The 16,106-nt window shown below is 43.0% G+C and overlaps 1 protein-coding gene across 7 annotated transcripts in view; it reads left to right on the top strand.

Moving 5' to 3' along the window:
• Nucleotides 1–16,106, top strand: part of ptpn12 (protein tyrosine phosphatase non-receptor type 12) — a 41,863-nt gene that overhangs the window by 23,322 nt on the left and 2,435 nt on the right. For 4 of the 7 annotated variants that reach the window (XM_078281862.1, XM_071909649.2, XM_071909646.2 and 1 more), the window contains exons 9-15: nt 100–166; nt 356–433; nt 1,239–1,337; nt 3,769–3,854; nt 10,313–10,502; nt 10,895–11,852; nt 14,991–15,062. In XM_078281862.1, the coding sequence (XP_078137988.1) occupies nt 100–166; nt 356–433; nt 1,239–1,337; nt 3,769–3,854; nt 10,313–10,502; nt 10,895–11,852; nt 14,991–15,062 (1,550 nt within the window). The remainder of the gene's footprint in view (nt 1–99; nt 167–355; nt 434–1,238; nt 1,338–3,768; nt 3,855–10,312; nt 10,503–10,894; nt 11,853–14,990; nt 15,063–16,106) is intronic. The other 3 variants (XM_071909650.2, XM_071909651.2, XM_071909648.2) reach the window with 1 other exon arrangement.

The raw sequence follows: 16,106 nt of genomic DNA, 5'->3' as shown, positions 1-16,106 counted from the left end.
GGATGTGTGTTTGTGACGAGAGAGAGTGGGAGAGAGTGTGTTGACCTTTATGTGTGTGATTATGTTGAACTTAAACTGTATGACTGTGTTTCTGTGCAGTGCGGGCTGTGGGAGGACAGGTGCTATCTGTGCTATTGACTACACATGGAACCTCCTCAAAGCTGGGGTATGTGAACACACACACACTCCCACACAATGCAAGTACCTACACACACTTTTTACACAGTATGTTATCTTATAAAGTGCATTGAGGGGTGCATCCTCCCTTACTATGTTGTTTAGTTTGAAAGACTTTAAATTAAACGGCGAAGTCAAAAGATAATTAACCTTTTTATTCTCTTGTGTGTTTTTATAGAAGATACCAGAAGACTTCAATGTGTTCCGGTTGATTCAAGAAATGAGGACGCAGCGACACTCTGCTGTTCAGACCAAGGTTTGTATCCATCTTTTTTATTTGTTTTTGGTCTTACACACAAAAAGTTACTGTGCTGTTGTTTGATCAATAGGCAGGACATCTAGAAAAGCCAATTAGTGATTGGGTGCTGATGGGTATTGCACCGCAAAAGTTTTCCACACCTGCAAACAAGAAACCAGGCAGCTGTGGTTAGCATCGTCTGATGTTTATCTGGTTTTATCTGTATTTCCACTGACTGGTTTCTCCAAGTCCATGCCCTCAGGGGTCGTGACAGCGTTTTACTTTGAACTACCCTCAGGCCTGGTTTTGGAAATGGATTGAGAATCTCTTAAAAGGTTTAAGCAGCACGAATCTATTTGTGGGCTTACATACACTGCCTGAGAAATATTGAGAATAATCCCACTGGGTTTAATTTGTAGTTTTATTTGAAGTATTTAACAACCACATCACACTGCATTTTAGGAAAACGTATGTAACATTTTCATCTCGGTAAGGAATAAAAAAAAGGGTCTGAATCTATTGAACTCTGTTTGTTTGCCTTAGTACACATTAAGTGTATTTTCTTTAGTAGCAAAGCATATTCCTGGTGTAAATCAAGGTGCAGCAGCGATGGTCATTCTATGGTTTTTGCACATTGTATATTTTATTGCCTTGTGAATCTGTGTTTTTGAGTGTAGATGTATAGGATGTGTTTGATATTTTTGTTGTATTGACACACTTTCTCTCTTTATTTTCTCTCTCACTTTTCCCGCTCTCACCTCCCCTGCTGCAACACTCGCTCTTTCTCTCCCTCCCCGCCCTTATTCTCTCTCTCTCTCTCTAGGAGCAGTATGAATTGGTTCATAGAGCGATCGCTCAACTCTTCGACAAACAGCTGCAGCTACTGGAGAGTCCCACCAACACACAGATACATGATGGCATGGTATGACACCCCCCCCCCCCCACACACACACACACACTGTCTGGTGTTAAAGAAAGACAGGAAGTCTCTGAGTAACACACTTGGAGAGGGAAAAAAACCACAAATAATTAGTCACAGGGGAAGAGGAGAGGGTAGGAGGGAGAGAGGAGAGGAGATAGCAGATAGAAGAAGACAGAAGAAGAAGAAGAAAAGTTACGGAGAGCGTGCCAGAGAGAGAGAGAGAGACAGATTTCTTCTACTGGGGAGACGGCGCACAGTTAGAACTTTTTAAAAGAGCTAGAATAAAGCTCAGGTTTGTTCATTATTGCTGCCTTCATTCCAACTTACTACCCACCACCCTCCCTCACATAGTGCACCTCCACCACACACACACACACACATACACACACATACACACACATATTGTCTCCTTCATTGTCCTCCTCCCCTTGTCCCACCCAGGCCGACCAAGTCAAGAACTTTAACAACAGAGCGTCAAAAATAACATATTAAGAAAAACAAGGCAAGAGTAAACCTTTCGTCCCCCACGAATGATGTCACCTTGCCTGAACCTGTAATTGTCGCGCCTCCATAGCACTAATCAGTGTAATTTTGAAAATGCTGGAGTGCAGTGGTGAGATGCGTCACTGCAGGTTTTGTCAAAATCCAATCAGTGGTGTTGAGATATCACACATTACACACAGGCAAACAGATGAATCAACAAACAAAAGGACGGACACTGATCCATAGCTCCCCCCTCCCCCCCCACTGTACTGTGTAGTTGTGTGTTTGTGTGCAGATAAGAGAGACAGACAGAAAGCCAGGGGAGAGATGAGTGAGACAGACAGAGGTGAAGACAGACAGAAGAGACAGACGGTGAGAGAGCGCACTGGCGGCTTTCCAGGAGCCCACTTCCTGTTTAGGGAGCTGTAATGACATCACCACTGGCCCATAATGCACTATGAGCCTGAGAATAGACGCACTTCCGCTGGGAAAGAGCGACCCATGCAGCACTCACACTCACACTCACACACACACACTTACTGTACTGGTGAACACTGGCTGACAGTCTTTCTCTAAACCTGAACCTAGAAACTTAGAAAACGTACTGGAAGGTTAATTTTTGCTCTATAACCATTATTATTAAGTTCATCATTCAGTATCTCTAAAATATGGACGAACCGGTCTGTTTAAAATGTCACTTTTATCAACCAAGGACTTAAGTTACCTTCTATCTTTTAGAAATTACCATCATTTGTTTTAAGTTTGTGCCATTAGTCATTTGATAAGTGTAGGTGTCCCTTTTTTCCCAAATGGTGGACAAGGTGGAACGCAACAAAGCTTTTAGAAGTGGGCAGAAGTTGGCTACTTTACATTGCTCAAAAGTTGTAAGTTAATGAGCACGACACACACACACACACACACAGAGATACACTTGGTTTGCTAAACATTATCAGTGTGCTGTACTGACTCAGTCCATGCACACATTGACTCATGTCCAGTCAGCCATTGTTAGTGACCAAGACTCCCACATACACTGGAACGATGTTGTTAATGACAGTACTAACAATAAGCCTACACATGCACACACCCACACACACACACACACACATGGTTCTATGCTCACATGCAGCCATTATTGTTTGCAGGAAGTGTCCCTACCAAGTTGATTCTCACAATACACACACACACAGACAAAGGAGACCTAATTTAACCCTCTGTCTTTACCTCATCTACACTGAATTCTCTCAAGTCGTTTCTTCATCAGACTTTTATACTCTCTCTCTCACTCACACACACACACACACACGCACACACACACAGGGCTTATGTGGCCCAATTCGCCCCTCAGTCTTGAGTTTGTGTCGACTGAAGTTCTTCCGTCATCTTCGCATTACAGGAGCAGAGAGAAAGACAAATTAATGAGTCATGGGGGAAGAGAGGAGGAGGAGGAAGGGGAGAGATGAGAGGAGGAGAGAAAATTAGTGGGGAGGAGGAGAGACGGTCTCTCAGAATTTTGAAGGAAGGAGGGGGAGGGGGAGAGCCGTCGTGAGAGAGTCGAGAGCTGAAGAAAGGTAGAGAGCGGTAGACGGAGATGGAGATGTTTTACATTTGAGTAAATATTATAACAACTGCCATTACAGTGAGCATTGAAATTAATGCAATTTCTATCGACAAAATACACCTTAAACCTAAATTTAGCAAATACTAACCAATAAATACGTGTATGTTGAAGATATATAGATGATTACTTAAGTAGCCAGTTAAGCAAGGTAATTTGAATTTGTGCCTCCACTGAAAAGAGAAATGTGCATCTGAAAGCTTGAGTGGGAGTTGAAGAATTGGGTGTGTGTGTGTGTGTGTGTGTGTGTGTGTGTGTGTGTGTGTGTGTGTGTGTGTGTGTGTGTGCGTATGCATGTTTCTTTATTTGTGTGTTTGCATGTGTGTCCAGGATGAGAGCAGTCCAGACAAGGCAAGCCACCAATCTGATGATGAGAGATGGGACACACCACCCCCGAAACCTCCTCGCATACGCAGGTAACACCATTGCCACATTGTATGTTTACAGTTGGCAGTTGTTGTTTTTTTTTTGTTTTTCTTAAGGATTACAGGTATTTCAGGTACATTTTTCTTCTCTTAACTGTTAAACTGTTCAGCTGTTCAAGTCTGCTCACATCTGCTTTCTTAGTGGGGCGAATTTGCGATCAGTTTCTAAGTTGTGTAACTTGGGCGATCATGTTGGTCCAGTCACTTGGAAAATGGACGTAGTTCAAGAAAAGAATGACCCTTCCTCCACACAGCTGAATGGACAGGCTCACACAGAAGTGAACAGTAGGTGTGAAGTGGCCAGTCACCGAAAACAATGGGTGTTTTGTTTGTTAGTAGGAAGGCGAAAACATTACAAAAGTTTGAGTGGAGCACACAATGAAAACAACATATTAAAGTGACCAAATAGAAGCAGCAGGCGTTGTTTTGCCCCAAAGGAACCAATGCTTTTTGAAACCCACTGATACACCAGGCCTCCACTCTGCTGTAGTTTACTTCTGTTTGGCTGTTAACTGCTGTTCTGGCCTGAGGAGGAGCTGTATTTGTAGATCATTTTGCAACACTCTGCAATACTCTGCAACACTACATAGTGTTGAACGCACCACCACCCTAGGCTAGTTGAAATAGAGCTGTTATATCTTTCATCGCTTCCCTTTGAGAACTCTCTCATTTACTCTTTGTCTCTCTCTGACACACACACACACGCCGGAGTATGTATTCAACACACATGCACGCAAAATCCACACACAGGCATGCACTCTCTCTGCATCACTCTTTCCCTCCATAGCTCTTTCTTTCTCTCTTCCACTCTCCCTCTCTCTTTCATTCTCTCTCTCCCTGTCTTTCTCTCTCCCTCTCTTCTATTTCAGTCTTTCCTGTCCTTTCCTGACAGCTTTTCTGTCTCCCTCCCTCCTCTCTCCCTTCTCACCCTCTCTCCTCTCTTCCCTTCTTCTCTCTGCTGTCTGCTAAGCGGGGGTGCTCCTCTCTTCTCCCCTCCTCTCCCTCTCCTCTCATCTTTAATATTGCTGTATGTGCCCAGCAGGGGTTGTGCTCTATTTTCTCTTACCCAGTTCATCTTCGCTCCCTCTTTCCCTCTTATGATTTATCCATAGAAGGCATAACCTATTCCCTGCTAGTGCAATGATACGCAGAGCAACTTTTTGAACTAATCTGATGAGCATTAGTGCCTCGTTGTCCGGGTTGTCTAGTCCATAATCACCATTATCCTTTAACCTCCATTAGTCAAAGTTAGTAATGTGTCTTTGTGTGTATGTGATTGGTTCTGTGTTTATCTGTGTGTTGGCGTTTGCTTCGGCTTGTGCGCATTCCTCATTCTGGAGGAAGCTTCCTTTCAACTTGATACCAAACTCTGAACCCTCCTAAGAAGTTATCTTGTTTGACTGTTTGTAATGGAATAATAATTTATTTGAGGCAGCGCCACGTAGGGCTGAACAATTAATGGAAATTTTATCGAAATCGCAATATGGCCTACTGCAATTTTCAAATCGCAGGAGGCGCAATATTTGTTAAAGGCGAAATGTGTGTCAAAATACCATTTTAAATTAAATATTGTTGTGCTGCAGAGATGTCCTGGCCTACACATCATATTCTACAGACTTAAGAAAACATCTTTGTTTGGTACAGATCCCCGCAAAAATCACACCATAATCATTTTAATATGTTTTTCAATGAAAATGAGAATAATGATGTAAAAATTATCATTCCCTCTAATATCGCAAATCATATCGCAATTGCAATATCAGTCAAAATAATCTCAATTAGATATTTTTACAAAATCGTTCAGCCCTAGCGCCACGTGACATCAGCTGAGTTCTAGCTGGTGTGGCACTAAACCGATCGTGCCCCTGGCTTGCTTAGTATGTTTACTGTACCAGCCAGTTTGGTGGGAAACTGAAACTAGTAAATATGAACTTCCTACTTGCTTGGAAATGCTACCAAAATGGGAAGCTTCCCTGGAATTGGGGCAGAGCCCAGTTGTCAGGAATATGCGGTTTGTTGTCTCTCACTCGTTCTCTCTACTTCTCTCACTCCTCCTGTTTCTGTGTCCCTGTATCTCTGTCTCTCTCTCTCTCTCTTTCTCTCGCCTTGTCATCCTTTGGTTTCCTGAAGAAACAATGTCAAGGCCTAGTTTAAGCCTGAGAGTATTCCAATGACAGTAGGGGCTATTTTTACCAACATAGTCCACATTCCACCGGCCACACTCCCCCTGGGTCCCTGCCATGGTGTAGGTGTGTGCAGGGAGAGGTTTTGTGTGTGTGTGTGTGTGTGTGTGTGTGTGTGTGTGAGGGAGAGATACTGCAGGAATTCCAATGAGGCTGGCATCAAGGTCACACATAGTGAGTCATGGCTATATACACACACACACACACACGCACACACACACACACAGCCACACCCCGGATGGACTCATATCCTCCCCATATTCCGCCATTTTGGCTCAACTCTACGCTACCTGTCCCCCCATACAGAACAAATGTCCTTTAAGGAAACCAAGGTCTCTATCAGTCTACTCACAACTCACTATTTTCAATATGTTTCTAATTTTGGGCAAATCATTTAACAAAAGCCAAAGTAGTGTTATTGATTTAAAATGAAAAAATAAGGCAAGTGCATATCACTTAAAAGTATTACTATAGTGCCGCTTAAATCTAAGTTGACTTGGCTTTCTAACAGTGCCAAACAGCCTGTTTGGGCACTTGGGGCTACAGCTTACTTACTTGAATTGATACAAGTCTCTATTTATACCTGTTAGCATTGCCAAGTCGTTAATTCCTGTGATTCGGAGACAGCCAGTTATGTAAAAGTCCACACATCTAATATGGCAGGCTGACAAAAATACATCACAGATTTGGCTCAGCAATGATCTGAACATATGTGGTTTGAGCGGTAATCTAGAGTGTGAAGTTCGCTGCTTTTCTTGGGCGTCCGTGTGTGTGTTTCTATCCTCGGCACAACCTGAAACCAGGCAGTGTGTTTCTTAAACTCTATCCCCTTCCAGCAGATCCAGCCTTCTGTGAATGTGTGCAGGTCCCACTGTGAACCAACGCTCTCATTAAAAATGCAGCATCTTCCCTCAGAAGCACACATGTAGAGGGCGCAGTGTGCTTGTCGAGTGTGTGTGTGTGTGTGTGTGTGTGTGTGTGTTCCCTGCATTTATGTTTGAGTGTGGGTGGTGTTTGCACTTACATTCCTAGTTGTGTGTGTGTATGTGTATCAACATTTGTGTTTGCATATGAGAGTACGTATGCATTTGTGCTCTTGTATGTGTGTATGCATGTGTTCATAATGTTTGTGCCCATGGTTTTGTACATGGCTCTAATGCCAAAGCAATATGGAGGGTTTTAATGTTTTTGTGCTTCAGGGTAAAGTGGGACAAGTGGAGTGCATAGTTAGCTGTGCTTCACTACTGTTTATGTTTATGTTGACTATGTTTATGCTGCAGCTTTGAAGCACCAGTCCAGAGTCAATTTGGCTGTATAAACATTTCGATATAGTCACATAGATTCTTGGAGAGTTTGTCTTTTACATGCAAATTACTGCCAATGTTTCTCTCGCTGCTTCCTCCATTTTCATTCTGGTTGCTTTGTTGTCGTAAACTGTCAGCTACCGGCGGCGCACTATGAAACTCGTTGTGATTAGTCGATTCACAAAAAAGCGTCCACGTTGGCTCGGGTACAAGTCGGACATAAGTACTGTTTGTTGATATTGATCTACTGGAAGCTAGCAACATCTATGATTAAAGTTAAAATTTAAAATGAAAGCTATGATGTTTCTATGACAGCCTTTTTTCCTATGAAACACTTTCCTACTCCCTTATTTAACTTATTTTGTACAGCCACATAATACTCTAATCCACACGTTGTCTCATACTCTTCATTCATACATTAATACTGAACATGTTCTAGAGTTGAAATTGTCGGTTGTGTATGTTTACATAACCCCCATTTGCCCTTTTCTTTGCTGTGACTTATTGCTACTTTCTGCTGCAACAACCCAGTTTCCCCATGGGGATCATTAAAGTTTCATCTCATCTTATCTTAGAGGGACACTGGGCCAGATAAAACTCTGTGGCATGTGAAAGATTCATTTCCCCATGGAGAGACAACAGCCCAGTGGGAATTATCTGTGTTACTGTAGAATATATGGTTAGCTTGCTTAGGCAATAAAGAGGAGATTGATAATAGTTTCTAAAGCTCTCTTGAGTAATGTATGTTTTCATCAAAGGAAAGCCTCGGGGAAGCATTTAGACAGTGAACTAATGTTGGTGTTTTTGCTGGTGTCGTCGTTTTAACACGGTTTAACATGGAGGCCAATCAAGACGCATTAGTGACCCGTAAGAGGCAACTGAGTGACCTGGTGGTTAAAGAAACTGCCCCGTCACCAGATGGCCTTCAGCTCGATCCCCAAAGACTGCATCTGTTCACGGAGAATTTCCATCTTGTCCGTTCTTACCTCATATTCCAAGTATTTTCTTCATCTGCGTGAGGTGAAAGCAGTTTTAACCAGACTTATTTGTATGTTATGCGGCATTGACGTTGATCTCTTCTGACATTAATTCACTCTACATCCTTGGAAGGCTGCCTATAATTTGTATATTCAATTTGTCTTGTATTTCATTAAAAAAGACATTTGCTATCAAAAATGAAGAATATTGAGTCATAAAAGATCCAGAGGGCGAATAGCAAGCTGTTTGACCATCAGCTAATGTTAGTCATACTGCAGTCACAGGTTGGGGCTTTATGAGGAGGCCTTGTACTGTACTATTACAACTCCTGGGTTGCTCAAGATGATTTATAGTTGTAACGAGAAGGAAATCCCCTATGCTTCTATCTCTCTCTATCTCTCTCACTCTCTCTTTCTGTCTGTCTCTCTTTGTCTCTCTCTCTACACACACAGCATCATGTGCAGTTCCAGTCTAGTGTCTTGCTTCAGTCATGTGCTCTTGATTTGGCACACCACCACATCCTTCCACTGTTAGTGTGTGTGTACGTGTGTATGTAAATGCATACATATGTAAATGTGCTGTATGTTCCATGGTGGAAACTCAATATCTGTATATATAGTTTTCCATCTCTATGTGGCTAGCTGGGTCACAACCTCAGTATCCTGTATATAGCTCACACCTACACGATGTATATCTATGTCTGTTTATAATAAGTGAAGAGTGTTGCCAAGTGAAACTCCTCTGTACATGCGGTAGAGTTTGTTGAACAATGGTAGGCAGAATAGAAATCCCCCCTTTATGCATCCATCCTGCATTAGTACCACAGTAGTAGCCATGGTAGAAGTGTTGCTTTAACACTCAAATGTAAAGTAGAACAAAATATTCTTGCACAAAACATATTTCTCATACCAATCAACTGTGCTCTCTGGTAGCTGAAAAGAGAACCAAAACTTGAATTTTCCAAACAGTACCTCTTTGGGGTGGACAAACCACAATATGCTGTTGCATGCAGAGGGATAAACTCTGTAGTGGTGATTCAGATTCTTATTTTTCAGTTTGCTTCACATCACAGAAACATGTCACCCTTAAACCCACAGAATACGTGCAAGAGCTGTCAGACACTGGAAACCCAACATTTGAAGACATGTAATTTGTCTCAGCCATAGTAAGAGCCAATCGCTGCCATTTTTTTCCCTGCCACCTAGTGGTGGAAAAAGTAGTCGTCACAACGACTGAACAGAAATCAGACTTTTCTTTCATAAATTAACTAATTTCATTTTATTTAATATGCAGTTTATTTCATCACGAATGTCTTGGTTTCATCATTCCTGTTAAGATGGAGAATTATTTAAACATGGATGTCCAAATGTCAGCATGAAGTCTGAGCAATATGATGAAATTCCTGCCTTTTCAGTTTTCATTTCCTACAGTGCCTGAAAGTGCCAAAACCTTAAAATCCTCCAATTTCAAAACTTTCAATGAAAGTTTTTGCACCATGAGGCAAAATTTCCTTTTAACCAAAACAAATACTCAATATTTGCACTTAAACATTCAAATTGGGTATATTATAGCGTAATGGTAAAATATGTTGGCACCTAAATGAATTAATTCTCTCACTCTCTTTCTCTCTATATGAGTGCAACAATCGGTGTAATTGTGAGTTAGGTGTTTTTATTGTAGTGCTTTTGTTACTTGCTTCTTTTCTTCTTTTAAAGTGAGATGTCTCATTAAAAAACATCAAAAGCCTTTCTTTTGGATTGTGTGTGTAATATCCATTCAGTAAGAAGCCTATCTGGATCAGCCAGGTTTTTGCTGTGAACTGAACTCTCTCTCTCTCTCTCTCTCTCTCTCGCTCTGTCTCTCTGTCTCTGTCTCTGTCTCTCTCTCTCTCTCTCTCTCTCTCTCTCTCTCTCTCTCTCTCTCTCTCTCTCTCTGTCTCTGTCTCTGTCTCTGTCTCTGTCTCTGTCTGTCTCCGTCTCCCCAGTTCCCAGGTGGAGGGCGATGTTAAGGAGGAGATTCTCCAGCCCCCGGAGCCTCGTCCTGTGCCCCCTATCCTCACCCCGTCTCCCCCCTCAGCCTTCCCCACCGTCACCAACGTACGGCAGGACAACGACCGCTACCACCCCAAACCGGTCATACACGTCCTGGCCACCGCACAGCAAAATATGACACAGGTGAATTGGCTGATGTAGTAAGAATATATGTATGCAATTATTTATATTTGATTAGATGAAACCTTAAGGCCCCCTGTAGAGAAATCAGATGAATATAAAGTTTATTTTGGTATGTATTTATTGTGAAGTTTCTTGTTTAAATACGTATTTCTTGAAATAGCACATCACAATTTGAAAGAGGTGAATTGCATAACTGCATAGCAGAATTAAACAGAAGTAAAGTGATTGCTACTGTTGTGGAAAAAACACATCTCCAGTTTTGGTGTTTACACACTTATTTTTGTGCTGAGCAGGTTTAGTGAGATTTTGGCCCGTGAACCCTGTTAAAAAACCCAAAAGGTCAAAATAAAATTCTAAATCTATATGTCTCTTCTCTACGCTTCTCTTCTCAGAACCAAGCAGGCTTGGAAGCGGACCTGCAGCAGAACCAATCAGAACCGAGTCCCTCGGAGCAGAAAGACCAGGATCCACCAAGTCCAAAACTGCAAACCCAAACCCAGGTCTCAAATCCAGATCTCAACGACAACTATAACAGCAAATCGTCTTCAACATCAACAACATCAGAATCGGGCCAAATCCAGACTCAGACCCCCTCCTCTCCCTCCCCCCTCTCCCCGGTCCTGGAATGTTCCGGCGTTCCTCGGATCGAGAGGAAGCTGAGCATCGAGATTAAAAAGGTGCCGTTGCAGGAGGGACCGCGTAGCTTTGACACTTCCTCCTCCACGGGAGTAGGAGGCAGCGCCGGGTCGACCAATAGCGCGGGCATGCTGCAGCGAAGCCACGCCTTCAAAGGCCGTTCCGGCCAATCCCTGCTGACTTCCAGTTCCTCGCTGTCGGAGGACTCGGGCACGGAGGGAGGAGCAGGCGGAGGAGCAGGCGGAGGAGAGGGGAGTCAAGCGGACGCCGGCCTCCCAGCCAGACCCAACCACCTCCCTCTGAAGGGCGGAGAGAAGGGGGAGAAAGCGGAGGCGAAGGCCGGCCATGCGGCGTGGGCTCAGTCCTGCAGCAGCCCCGAAAAACAACTCCCTAAGACCTCGTCCTCTTCCTCCTCCTCCGACCGCGTCGCTCCCTCCTCTTCCTCCTCCTCTCACCTCTCCTCCTCCTCTTCCTCCTCCTCTACTCCTGTTAGGACTGCCCTGAGTTTCACCAACCCCCTGCACTCCGATAACTCGGACGAAGAGGGGGATGGAGAGATGTCTGGAGGAAGGGAGGGTTTTCGTTCTAGTGTATCCACGGCGACGGCCACGGTAACTACGTCCCCTCACCATGGAGACCAGCAGCCAGTCAGGAAGGTGTTGCCCATGTCCATTGCGGGGCAGAGCTCTCCATCGCCCACGGCGACCACAACAAGTATGTCAATCAGCTGCTGTGGCTGCTGTAATTTAGCTGGATGACTGATAAACTAATTTACTAACTCAACTAACTGACTGACTGCTTTCCTGACAGAAGTAACTGACAAATTAACAAAGAAACCAACAAATTAACTATGAAGATAGTCTGGATAAAACAGAGGCTTGGATTTACTTAGTTAAAGGGTTCACACAGCAGTCTTGGGTTAATGAACAGGATAAGATTCTAAATTGAATGAAGCCTTTAAATAAGCAAAACCAAGTTCAGTGTCTAGCTCAGTCCACTTCACTTAAACACTAGCTAGGGCAGTGAGAGAAAGTCTGAAGTTTGAAGCAAACTGTCTTTATAGTCTACATTCTCTCTCACACACACACACACACACACACACACTCACACTCACTCTCTCACACACCCCACAGGGCAGAGTCATTCTCTGGGTCAGTAAGGAGACATTTAGAGGTCTCAGACAGACCACACTGTAATGATAAGTTGTATCTGTCGACACACAGGCTCTCACACAAATGTGGCACCGTACATTATAGTGTTCTTACTACTGGGCAAAGGCAGACAGAGAAAAGCGGAGAGAGGAACGGAGACACAGCTAGAGGGAAACAGAGAAAGAGACTGAAAGAGTGAGGGAAACCGAAAGAAAGACAAAACAAGAAAGAAACTGGACACCCAACAGAAAAGGAGACCAAGAAAAATGAAGACGGAGAGTGAAAAAAAGAGAGGAACAGAGTGAGAGACAGGTTCCAGTGAGTCTGATAGAAAGCATGACTGTATGACTAATTGGTTGGTTTGCGTGGAATGCTGCAAATGTTACAGGCAAACATCTGTCCAAACAACTGTACTCTTCCTCTTTGTGTTTGTGTGTGTGTGTGTGTGTGTGTGTGTTTCAGTGAGTGAGTGAATGAGCCAAGGAGAAAGTGGGAACGAAATGTTGTGCTTGTGTGTGCGTTTGTTTTCATGCAAGTGTGTGTGTGCAGGAAAGTGTGTGTGCATGTTCGATGGTGAAGGATCAACACTGCATGATACTGGTATATACACATTTATCAACCTTGTGCACGTTGGTCTGAGAAGACTCTAAGCTAGCTAACAACAGTATCACACTGTTTGCTGTGTGTGCATCAGTATGGCCTCACTATCGTCATGGCAACGAAGAGACGTGGTTTTGATCTATTGGGGTGCAAGGAATGAAATCCCCCCTTCTCCTCTGTTGATTTCAAAATCACGAGATCCCTGATCGCAAAATCTTCCTCTTGCCGTGATCGGAGCTGACATGGAATGAAATGGATTGGACTGGAATTTGACTTGGCTTGGATTGGTTTTGGTCTGAATGGAACCAAAGCTGGATAAAATAGGACTTAACTGTTTCAAATATTTGGATGAAAATGTGAGGAGCGCATGATTTCTATTATTTTGCCAGAAATGCACTTACTTCCAATGAAAAATATGCAACTCCAGAAGTTATATCTCTAGGAAGTGTAAGAAACAACCCATATTTAAATTGATTACATATACATTTTTTAAATTGAGTGTAGATTTTTTAATTGGTTTCATGGCTCCTATGGTCATGAAACTTGCTCAGCATGTAACCTGAATTGATTTAAGTAAAACCACTGAATGCATGAAGTTTGCTACATTGGACAATGGACAATATAAGTAGCATGAGAGCGTTTAGCTAATCACAGGAAAGTATAATTTTGAATACTTTTCTGTAATCAGCAACAGCAACTTATCAGACCTCGATCCCATCTGAACTGTCCTGTTACTGTAAACTGCCCATCTCACTCCAGGCAGGTTAAAACAAACACTAACAGTTATATCTCACTATATACTGTTTGACCAGGGAATGATTTTAAGTCCAAATCGGAAAATTACTAGAATTCAATGAATCTGTTGAACAAATATAATCAAATGAAATTCAAAATGTCAGTGTAGCCCTTTAAATGTCTGGCACCATACATCATGCGCACCTCAGGTGATTCCAATGTTTGAAGCCATATTCAGAAAGATTTATCTGGCAGTCCTGAGGTGGACTGGTCTGAGTTTGACTTTTGGTCTGCTTGGCTTTCTGGCACATGATCTATTTGGGCTGCGGTAGCGCTTTGTGACCGGTTATGAGAAGCTAATGGCTGCTGTTTGATTGATTGCAAGAAGCTAATGACTGCTTTTTGATTGGTTGCAAGAAGCTAATGATTGCTTTTTGATTGGTCAAGACAAAGCTGGTGACTGCTTGTTTTATTGGTTATAATATTGCACATCCTGGCTGGATTAAATGGTTGATGCTGTTGTGTAAAAATCTTTTCACTTCGATTTTTCACAAACGTACAGACATCACAAGTCCATAAAACCTGTTTTTTCTTGGTTCCTCATTAATGGGCTGTTGATGATAATGTGGTTTTGAATATTCCTGGGTGTGCCCTCGCAGGGTGCTGCCTGCTGAGCTTGGGTGTCTGGTTGGGTGAACCAGTAGCAGCTTCACTCGGAGTCTGCATTGCTTGAACCAGCTGGAACTCAAAACAAGATTTTCTTTGACTCTTCATGTCATGTCCCCCCCCCCCCCCCCCCCCCCCATGGGTAACTTTCCAAGGCAACATAGATGGGCAATATTACCTTCAGCTAAGATGGATATGGCAAATAAGGTCCTATGCCACTCTGCCATTTCAGTAACTTAAACAGACTGCACACATAAATCAGCCTCTTTTACCGATGGTTAATCAGGTTCAACTAATCCAGTCCAAATTGATATTAATGTAATGTGGTAGGAGTGTGTGAAGCAGAGCAATGTGAAGCAAGCATCTCTATAATTTTGAGACATATTATTTCATCCTGTGCGAATTGGTAATTAAAATTACAGAGCTCCTATGATAGCAGTTACATATCAGACATTTTCCTGAACATTAATGCCATTTCAAAAGGGCTTATAAAGACAATATCAATGTGGATAACATAAAAAATGTCTAATGAACCACTACCCTTAGAGGAAAGGGGGCAAGGAATCAAGGAAACACTTGTTTTGAGATTCAGCAAAAGAGCATTTCTTTATCTCACTGTCATTTGACTGCCGATCTGTCTCTGTCTCCCCGGTCAGTCATTAACGGTGCTTCTCATTTGACCTCTGACCTTTTAACCCAGACTGCTGGGACAGCGACGACTCCCCTCCCCCCCTCCCTGCGAGAACCCCCGAGTCCTTCATACTGGCCACAGGTGCGTTTCTATTGGTCAAGATTCACAGGTGCATTATTCCTAGTGGTGTGGACTCACTGGGGCACTTCCTGGATACGGGTGTGTTCCTGGATACAGGTGTGTTTTCTATTGGTCAGAAGTCCTCCGCACAGCCACAGGGCAATCTCATTGGTCAGTTCCTAAGGTGGATGGATCAGTGATCAAAATCAATGGAAATGAAGGGAAAAGAAAAAGGAAAAATCCAAGGAGCCTTCAGTACACACATTGTTCCTTTGTTTACAAAAGTGGCAAGTGCTGTAGTGTGTAGGTACCGTATTTGTTAGGTGAAAAAACAATGCAAAGTATTGTGAGTGAAAGCAGCATGATGGTTTAATACATTCAGTAGCTCCTCATTTGAGCTGAAACATGAGTTCTTCTTATCCAGTTACACCTTACAGAGTGAGAGTGAACAGGTAGGGCTCTTCAACTGGACACACGACTGGTGACGGATACACACATGGCGGGTGTCGGACCTGTGACCTTTCTGTTACGGGGCGGTCCCACTAATCACTTGTCCACCCTGTTGCCTGCTGCTGTTTCCTCTTTCCTGGGTGGTGCTCTGACATCTGAGGAGGACAAAATTAGATAGTTTTATATACAGTTCTGTCAAAAACCAACACATTCCTGTTGTCAAAGCCTTTATCCGTTTTACAGCACTAGGGGGCGCCATTGACAACATTTCAGACCTGCATTAAAATTGCTGTATGGTAAAGAACCAGCTTTCAAATACGCCACCGTCATAGTTCATCACCTTTTTGAAGTGATGGAGGAATGGATGGACATGGAGTGTAAAGAACACAGGAGAAAGAAAAGAAGGGTGTATAAAATATTATGGCCGCCATCCTAGTATTGAATTACACCTCCACTAGGACAAGCAGCCCAAGGCTTTAAAATCCTCATCATCTTCTCATCATCATCTAACCTTCATTATGAAAGCATCATGGCTCTCATCTATATTCACCGGCGCAGTCTAGTCTATTTCATGGAAACACCAGTTAAGTCTTAATATTTTGCACAAGTGAGTGT

Source organism: Centroberyx gerrardi, chromosome 24 (assembly GCF_048128805.1).
Source record: "Centroberyx gerrardi isolate f3 chromosome 24, fCenGer3.hap1.cur.20231027, whole genome shotgun sequence".
Taxonomy (NCBI): Eukaryota; Metazoa; Chordata; class Actinopteri; order Beryciformes; family Berycidae; genus Centroberyx; species Centroberyx gerrardi.
The sequence above is the reverse complement of the archived record's forward strand: the minus strand, read 5'-3'. Positions and strand labels throughout refer to the sequence as shown.